The sequence below is a fragment of the Rhincodon typus genome, chromosome 2, assembly GCF_021869965.1.
Source record: "Rhincodon typus isolate 14 chromosome 2, sRhiTyp1.1, whole genome shotgun sequence".
Taxonomy (NCBI): Eukaryota; Metazoa; Chordata; class Chondrichthyes; order Orectolobiformes; family Rhincodontidae; genus Rhincodon; species Rhincodon typus.
In genome coordinates this window covers 49,329,765-49,339,559 of record NC_063333.1, presented here as the reverse complement: position 1 = coordinate 49,339,559, position 9,795 = coordinate 49,329,765, and the positions used below count along the sequence as shown (strand labels likewise).

The following is a 9,795-nucleotide window of genomic DNA, read 5'->3' as shown; positions in this document are numbered from 1 at the left end:
CTGCTCCTCTGATGCTGCCTGGCCTGCTGTGTTCCTCAGCTCCATACACTGTTATCTGACTCCAGCATCTGCAGTTCTTACTATCCTTTAACCTGCTTTTATAGCAGCAGTATTTGTTTGCTGGTCTGCTTCAGTTTCTGGTCAATGATAACTTTCAGGATGTTGGTAGTGGGAGATTCAGTGAAGCCAATGCCATTGAACATGAAGGAACAATGGTTGAATTCTTTCCTGTTGGATAGGGTTACTGCCCGCTACTTGCATGGTGCAAATGTTGCTGACAGAAGCCAAACTGAGCATCAATGAGCAGTTCTCACTCAACGCTAGAAATTGCTAATGGAACTCAGCAGGTCTGGTGGCATTGGTGAAATGTAAGTAGAGCTAATGTTTTGAGTTTGGTCACTCAAGTCACCAATTCTGATGAGTCACTGGACTCAAAACGTTAACTCTGCTTCCTTCCTACAGATGCTGCCAGACCTGCTGAGATTCTCCAGCATTTCTGTTTTTGTTTCAGATTGCCAGAATCCACAGTTCTTCATTTAATTTTATTTCACTTAACTACTTGAAAGCACGGTGAATGACACCTTCCACACTTGGCTGGTGATTCAGAATAAATGGATAAGGGAGTAAATCTGTTGTGCTGCATTTGTCCTGCTTTTTGTGAACAGGAAATATCGGACAGTCTTACACATTTGTCCCAGTCACCTCCACAAGGAGTGTGTGATGGTCACTTTTACATATTCTGTCATGGATAGATGTTTTTGCAACAGGTAGACTGGTGAAGAAGAGGTCAAACACATTTTTTTCCCCCTCACTACCTGCTAGAGACCCAATCTGTAGTCACTGTACTGTGAAAGCTTGGCTCGGAGAGCAGCAAATTCTGTAGCACGCATCTTCAATACTAAAACAGAACGCTATCAGGGTCCATAGCCTTTGCAGTTTGCACTGCCTCTAACCATTTCTCAGTATCATGTGGCAGGAAGATTGATGGGTGGAGACTGGCATCTACGATGCTGGGGACCTCAAGAGGAGGCAGAGGTAGATCATCCACCAGGTCTGGGCAACAGTGGTTCAGTGGTCAGCACTGCTACCTCAGAGCCAGGGACCCAGGTTCGGTTCCAGCCTTGACAACTGTCTGTGGATTTTTGCATGTTCTCTCCATGTCTGTGTGGGTTTCCTCCAGGTGCTCTGGTTACCTCCCACCGAACAAAGATGTGCAGGTTAGGTGGATTGGCTGTGCTAAATTGCCCTTTAGTGTGCAGGCAAAGTGGATTAGCCAAGGTAAACGGGAGGTTACGGGGATAGAGTGGAGGGGCTGGGTCTCGGTCGGATGCTCTTTGGGGAGTCAGTGCAGAATCAATGAGCTGAATGGCCTCTTTCCATACTGTATGGATTCTTATAGCTAAAAATATTATTTGCACTGGTGTGTTAGACTCTCGAATCATTGAAGGTGACAATATTGGTGAAGCTCCAGTTAGTTATTTAGTTATCTATCATTACCTACAACTGGATATGGAAGCATTTCAAATTTTGCATTTGATCTGCTGGTTGTGCAATCGCTTAGTTTTATCACGGGATGCTTATGCTATTTGGCACATAGGCAATCCTGTTTCGTAGCTTCACCAGGTTGACATCTCATTTTTAGCAGGTGCTGCTCTTGCCACACCCTTCTGCACTCTTCATTGGAACAGGGCTGAGTCCATGAGCCTAGAGATTGTGTTTGAATACAATTCTGCTGCTTCTCAGGGTCCACAATGCCTCATGGACACCTAGTTATGACTTGCTAGATATGTTTGAAATCTATCCCAATTGGCATAGTGACAGTGTATGGTGGTGGGTATCCTCAATGTAAACGTGGAAATTCATCTCCACAAGGACTGTGTGATGGTCACTTTTACATATTCTGTCATGGATAGATGCTTTTGCAACAGGTAGACTGGTGAAGAAGAGGTCAAGCACATTTTTTTCCCCCTCACTACCTGCTAGGGACCCAATCTGTAGTCATGCTCTTCAGGACTCAGTCAGTAGTAGTGCTCCTGACCCACTGTTGGTGAAGGCCATTGTAGTCCCCCATCGAGAATACATTCTGTGCTCTTGACACACACAGTGTGTCCTCCAAGTGGCGTTCAACATAGAGGAGCACAAATTCATCAGCTGCAGGGAGGACATGGCAACAGGGGGTGCAGCAGGTAGCAATCAGCAGGAGGGTTCTTGACTCTACTGACCGGATGCAATGAAGTTTAAGATAAACTATAATCTATAGAAATTTCAAATAGAAAATGCTGTCTGGAATAGTTCACAGATTTCTTTTTAAATTGGCAGTTCATTAACTATGTGTTGAATTGAAGAGGTGGGAGAATAAGGCCACTCCTTTAATTGTTGATTGTATTAGAGGCTGCTAGCTCAGTTGGCTCCATGGCTGGTTCGTGATGCCAACAATGTGGGTTCTTTCATGCCCCAGCTGAGATTACCATGGAGACTCCTTCTCAACCTTTTCCCTTGCCTAAGGCATAGTGACCCTAGTGTTAAACCACCACCAGTTGGTTCTCTCTAATGAGACAGCAGCCCAATTGTCTGGTGGGATTATGGCAACTTGTCTCTATGTATTTCAGCCTTTTCATCCTCTCTTATGCCATCCCAGTACCTCCTTGTTCCTTCTTTGTCTTTCTTCATTTCAGGTGTGGGAAGTCTCACATGGAGCTGACAACAGCTTAAGCTATACGTGGGCCAGGGGTTGCAGGAAGATTGTGGCTTCAGTAGGTCCCCTTTCCCTCTCCTCACTCATGCTTCCCTCCCACTACCTGACCCCATTCCCCCAGCCTTTATCCCTCACTGCTCTGATCCCTTCCCTCTTTAAAATATTCATTCATAATCATAAATGACCACCTCACCCGTCACTCATCTTGCCTTATACTCACCACCCAAGAAGCTTAACTCCATCAAGGACAAAGCAGCCCGCTTGATTGGCATCACATCCACAAACATCCACTCCCTCCCCCACCAATGCTCAGCAATAGTATGTATACCTTCTACAAGATGCACTGCAGAAATTAAGCAAGATTCCTTCGACAGCACCTTCCAAACCAACGACCATTTCCATCTAGAAGGACAAGGGCAGCAGATACATGGGAACACCACCATTTTCAAGTTCCCCTCCCAGCCACTCACCTTCCTGATTTGGAAATATATCATTGTTCCTTCACTGTCACTAGGCCAAAATCCTAGAATTCCCTCCTGAATGTCATTGTGGGTCAACCCACAGCAGATGGACTGCAGCAGTTCAAGGCAGCAGCTCACTACTACCTTCTCAAGGGCAACTAGGGATGTGGGCAATAAATGCTGGCCAGGATGCCCACATCCCATAAAAGAATAGAAAAATGTCATCACCACAAATTTTTTTTCCCCTGAAAAGTGCACACTTGAAATTAGTTTATGAATTTAAGAATTTCTTCCTCTTTTAACTACTTTTGAAAAGCTTGTGCATAAAACTGCTGGATGCGAAATAAAAGCTGTTCTCATCTCAATCAACTGAAACATCTACACTGCACTAACGAAATTCAACTCGGGGGAAAAAATAGGCTGTGGAAATTTGTCACGTTGTAATTCACCCCACACAGTGTTGTAAACCAAACCATCTCCACTTTCCAAATTGGATTGCGTAGGTGAAGAAAAGGCTGATAAAGCGATGTGGGAACAGCCCAGGTCAATGTGCTCATCGTTTTGTTAGGGCACCAACATGCACGGAATGGATGGACCGAATAGCATGTTTCTTGAGTTGTAACACCACCGCATTACCTGGCTGTCAGGAGACTGTAACTATAAAGTTTACGGTCCCAATCTCCATTATAAAAGTTGACGCCGATTTTATTATCGAAATATTCAAAAATAAGGACAGGCATGGCTTTAAACTGGGGCGCTGATCCAATTATCCTCTGCCCGTCCATCTCAAGATGACATTTTGGTCTCTACGTACCGTATGTAAAGCTAGAGCTTTACATAAACTCGCCTGGATATTAAAAAAAATGCTTTTCATATAAAATCAGTTCTAAAGGAAAACAGAAGATTTATGCCTTTAAGGTGTAACAACCTTCCCGTTACAAAACAATCTCTTAGACACGCAATACCGGTAACCTCTTTTCAAAGCAGCTCCCCCACCCCACCTCACGCAATCACTTACAATTTCTGATACCATTAGGAGTCCCGGCAGGGTCTTAAGGAAAGCCTTGTCGTAGCCTCTAGCCGTCGAGCTGAAGGACACAGTGTAGGTGCTGCTCGTTGTGCTGATGGTACGAGGGCGATCTTCCATCTTTGATGTGGACGTTAACTTTTGGAAACTTTACCACTAAGTGTCTGGGAAGGAGCACGATCCCGGGGAAGTCAGAGCTCTGCTTCGTCCATGCTGCAGAGGATGAATGCTGGGTCAATGCAGCAGAGCTGAGAGCCAGCAACCTACACTCCCTCAGGTAGCTATGACTAACACAGGTAACTTCAGCAAAGCTCCCTCTCTGCCCAATGAATGTCAGCACACATCCTTTAAAAAGCTACAAAATGGAAACATTGTTCATTAGTTCTTAAAGGGATAGTCCAATGATACTCTGCTCAGGCTTTCAGCACATACTTCACTGTTGTTTCCATTAATCCAAAATCAGGAGGTGCTGATTGAACAGTTTTTTTTGTTGTTTTTGGGAGAGGGGTGTATTACCTTAGAACCTGATCTGATAGTTACTCCATTGTTTTTTAAAGACAAAATTCACGTTTTCAATCCCCAAAGTGAAGACCAGAAGCGGCGTTTGAATTTTATTGAAGTTTACCTTTACAGTTTATCATTCCTTGAATTTTTTTGTTGTGTCTGACACAAAGACCCACCCCTATACTTCAGAATCCACAAGGACAAATGATTGCCGTTAACATTCTCTAAAACTGGGATGCTGCTCACAAAATTCAGTCTGGCCTGTGCTAGCGTAACTGACAATAAAAATAACTTGTGGTACATAACAACTGAAAAAAATATTAAGTGGCAGAGCTAAAACTATGCAGTTTACCAGGAAATTGGCTTTCACTAGGACTGAAACCAGGCTTTCACTAGGACCACCCAACCTATTGCAGAATTGGGATGAATGAAAAGCCCCAATATCACCACTCTTCTGCTAGGTGTCGTCAATAAAACTGGCTGAGCAGTCAGTCATTAACTGTGACTTGGAATACTGTTGATCGGCCTAGCTTAGGGATCAGGTTACCAAAGTGCTATAGACCATCAATTTGGTTCCAATTTCTCATCACACAAGTGTTATCTTGAATTACCTTGAAAAGTGATCCCATTTACTTGCTTTACGTTTTTCCTAAACGGACCACAACCCGCAGCTCATTCTCATTGTTCGCACTCACTCACTCTCCGGTAAATTTTAAGCCTGAGCCTTGATCTTGTGATTTACCAGAACAAACTTATAATTTGTCAGAGATCTAAAGCAGACCTTCAAAACATTATCCAGACTGCCTTTTCTAGAGGAGAATAAACTGACTGAAATCTGACTGAACGATGCTGATCAACTAATTTTGAAGGACAGAAACTCAATTGAGGGTAGATGGTTTTGTTCACGATCTATCATATAATTGCAAGTTGCCATTGCTTTTGCTGACTCCCTTGCGCGCACATTTAAACAGGATTTACTGAGTAGTGATCATGTGGAGAAGTTCTGGCCAAATGCTTAACACCCGAGGTCAGAGATCCTGAAACGAATAACACCCAGCAGCTTTAACCATTAGCAAATAATGCAAACGGCTTGTATTCTACTACTTATTTAACCATAATGCCATCAGAGAAAAACAATGCACAGAGCTCGGTGACCACACATTAAGGAGATCTCAGGTTGGATCCCTGGTCAGTGTTTTGTTTGTCATTCTGAGCCAGATGGTGAGTGGGGGAGAAGGGCTGGGACGGGGAGTGGCAAACTTACAATTGGAGCTGATATCTGCAATTGAGGAGAAGGTAAACATTAACAAAGCTTCTATTCCCCTTTGCTATTCAGTGATTCCAGCTGGAAGGGCATGTATGTGGACATTGGGGGAAACACAGTTTGCAATGGTTCCACATTAACAACAATGTTTGCTGAAACTGCCAAAATTCACTCAAAATGTTTGAGTGACATGCTGGGGAGCACCTGTCTCTGATGGAACAATACCCCAGCAACCAGCAAAAGGGCTTTTCCCTGGAATTTTCCTTTAATTACACAGATCTAACATTAAAAATCAGGCCACTTTCCTCCAGTTCTCACTGGACTTTCCAATCTATTAATAGAGCCTTTGCAGTAACTGTTGGTGTGTTCATTTCCCTGATACAGAACAAAAAGTCTTTTTAATTCTTCATGAGATTTTTTCACATAAGATTTAATATATCCCTTCTGTAGCTCATTGCACTGCATTTAAGTTCAAGAATTTTGTCAATCATGCTGCTTTCTTAATAGTCTTTAATAATCTTCATAATTAGCTAGAATAAGTTAGAGATCATGAAGGGAGGGCAGAGGTCAATTTAAAACAATGGATTCTATTTATAGCAGCTCATTGAGACCTGAATTTTAAAAAAATTGTCATTCCTTAACATGTCATCAGTGCTTGTAACTCAAAACCATCAGAAATCAAATACTTCTCGGCTGTCCATACCTCAGTGAGTTTAACCATTTGAGTTGTACAGCCTGCGGAGATCCCAGGTTTGATCTTAAGACTGTGCTGAATTCATTAATGTTAGCTAGAGCAGATATTAGATTTCCATAATTGCTTTCGTTGCCTCTGGGCTTAGAAGGGATAAAAAACAATCGGGATTCTCATTCCCAATTATTGATGAGTAATTCCTATTGAAAATAATCATTTACACATCTGTGGAGGACTGTCTCAACAATTATGATCATCCTGAGACCCAGCAGTGTATTTCATTCACAGATATGGTTCACCCATTTATAAGGGCAACTTGTTGATCAATTATCAGTTGTGGAACTGAATTTAGACAAGAAGGCAGCAAAGAGAGTGGAAAGGGAAATATCACAGCAGGAAAATTGACTTTCTAAACATGCTTCAACTTAGTCTTTATTTCATTGTAAATCAAGAGACATAGCAAACTTCTCTCTCCCCATGCTAAAACTGGGAACTTGCTGCTTGGATTTCTGCATCTGTGCCGATGATAGGCATAACCAAGGACAGTTTCTTTCAAAAAGGATTTTAAATTGTTGAATAATGACTGAAAAGGCTTTTCTTTTAATCATTTATGACTTGTGGGCATTGCTGCCTGGCCAGAATTTATTGTCGATCCTAACAGCCCAAAGGGCAGTAAAAACCATGTTGTTGTAGGCCTGACCAGGTAAGAATGGTAGATATCCTTCCCTGAAAGAAGGACAGTAGTGAACCAGTGTTCGTTTTTACAACAATGGTTACATGGCCACCATTAGGCTAGTGTTTCCCACCCCCAACCAACCTGAATTCCAGATTTTTAAATTTAATTCTAGTTTCACCACAGTAGGGTTTGAACCCATATCCCCACAGTATTGTCTGTGTTGATTGATTACTGTCTCATGAACAATACCATTACACCATCACCTGAAAAGCGGCCTACAGGATTCAGAACACAGAATCTTAGATGAAAGTACTACCGATGTAAATGAGGCTGAACAGTCACTCAGGTGGAGAAGAGGAGAAGATCCAAAACTAAATGTCCTGCACATTATCCCCTTACTATTAAATGCTCGGAGATCTTACTTTTATGATCTATAGTATTGGGAAAGTTTTAAAAGCCAACAAAAGATGACTAAATAACAAGAAAGAGGGAGAAAATAAATGATGAGGGCAAAGCAGCAAGTAATGGACAGTAACAACTTATTTAGATACAAATGAAGGAAAGGAAGGCCAAAGTGAACATAGTCCCCTTACAGGACCTAGTTGGAGAACCAGGAAATGGGTAGAAAAATTGAACGAATACTTGAGTAAATATTTCATGGTCGAGAATTTTAATAGCATTCCAAAGCTGCAAAATAACCACAAGGCTAAATGAGACGGAAAAAAAATGAATAAAATAACTATCACTAGAGAAAAAGTACTAAGGAAAGACATGGGGCTAAAGTTTAATAAGTCCTTTGATATTTGCATCTTAAGATAGCAAAGTAAGTAACTGCAGAGATAGTGGGTGTCCTCTTTGTAAACTTGAAAAAATCATTAAATTTGGGAAAAGTTGCATAGGATTAGAAAACTGCTGATTTAACCCCCTTATTTAAAAAGGGAGGGAGACAAAACAAGAACAGCCAGTTAGTTTAATAGATTGAGGAAGTGATGACCTGGTGGTATTATTACTGGACTGTTAATCTAGAGACCCAGATAATGTTTTGGGGACCTGGGTTCAAAGCCCACCATGGCAGATGGTGGAATTTGAATTCAATAATTTAAAGAAAACCTGGAATTAAGAGTGTACTGGTGTCCATTGTCAAGGAAAAACCATCTGGTTTACTAATGTCCTATGGGAAAGGAAACTGCCATCCTGACCTGGTCTGGTCTACATATGACTCCAGACCCACAGCAATGTGGTTGATTCTTAACTACCCTCTGGGCAATTAGGAATGGGCAATGAATGCTGGCCTAGCCAATGATGCCCTTGTCCCGTGAATGAATATAAAAATAAACTGTTATTGGGAAAATATTAGAGTCTACTACAAAGGACACAACAGCCCACAGAGTATGTAGAAATACACAGTATGATGATTTTAATGACATATATGATTTTAACTTCCCCCATATTGACTGGGACTCCCTTAGTGTGGGGTGTTTGGTCTGGGAGCAATGTGTTAGCTGTGTCTGGGAGAGTTTTTTGAAACAGTATGTGGATAGTCCAATGAGGGAGGGGGCCATACTGGATCTGGAATTGGGAAATGAGCCTGGCCAGCTGATCAAAGTTTCAGTGGGGGAGCACTGGGGAATAGTGACCATAATTCTGTAAGTTTTCAGATACTTATGGATAAGGATAAGAGTGGACATTGGATGAAGGTGTTAAATTGGGGAAAGGCCAACTATAAACAAATTAGGCAAGAATTGGAGAATGTGGATTGGGAGCAGCTGTTTGAGGGTATATCCACATCTGGCAGCTGGGAATCTTTTAAAGATCAGTTGGTTAGAGTGCAGGACAAACATGTCCCTGTGAAAATGAAGGGCAGGAATGGCAGGATTCAAGAATCTTGGATGACAGGGAAAATTATTAGCCTAGTCTAAAAAAAAGCATACATAAGATCTAGGCAACTAAAGACAGGCAAAATCCTTGAAGAATATAGAAACAGTAGGAAGGAGCTCAAACAGGGAGTTAGGGGGAGCTAATGGGGATAAGAAATGTCCTTGGCCAGCAGGGTTAACGCAAATCAAAGGCATTTTATACATATATTAGGAGCAGGGGAGCTAAGGAAAGAGTAGTCCTACTCAAGCAAAAAGGAGGGAGGTTATGTGTAGAGCCAAAGGAAATAGGTGAAATACTTAATGAGTACTTGGTTTTCACCAAAGAGAGGGTCATGAGGGATGTTGAGGCTAGGGAAAGTGCATGAATACTCTCGGGCAAGTCAACATAATGAAGGAGGAAGTGTAGGGTGCCCTGAAATACAAGGGAGGAAATACTTGGGGCCTTAGCAGATATCTTTACATCCTTTTTGACCTTAGGTAAGATTCCAGAGGACTGGAGAATGGCCAATGTTGTTCCTTTGTTTTAGAAGGGAAAGAGAAATAATCCAGGTAATTACAAGCTGGCCGGTGAGCCTGATGTCAGTGATGGGGAAGATAAGA

General features: G+C 42.1%; 1 protein-coding gene across 2 annotated transcripts in view; it reads right to left on the bottom strand.

Annotated features, from left to right (window-relative positions):
• LOC109925305 (CKLF-like MARVEL transmembrane domain-containing protein 8) overlaps positions 1-4,493 on the bottom strand; it is a 45,198-nt gene extending 40,705 nt beyond the window's left edge. For both annotated transcript variants that reach the window (XM_048612361.1, XM_048612367.1), the window contains exon 1: positions 4,175-4,493. In XM_048612361.1, coding sequence (XP_048468318.1) covers positions 4,175-4,303 — 129 coding nt within the window. In that variant the 5' untranslated portion in view covers positions 4,304-4,493. The remainder of the gene's footprint in view (positions 1-4,174) is intronic.
• Between the last annotated feature and the right edge of the window lie 5,302 nt (positions 4,494-9,795).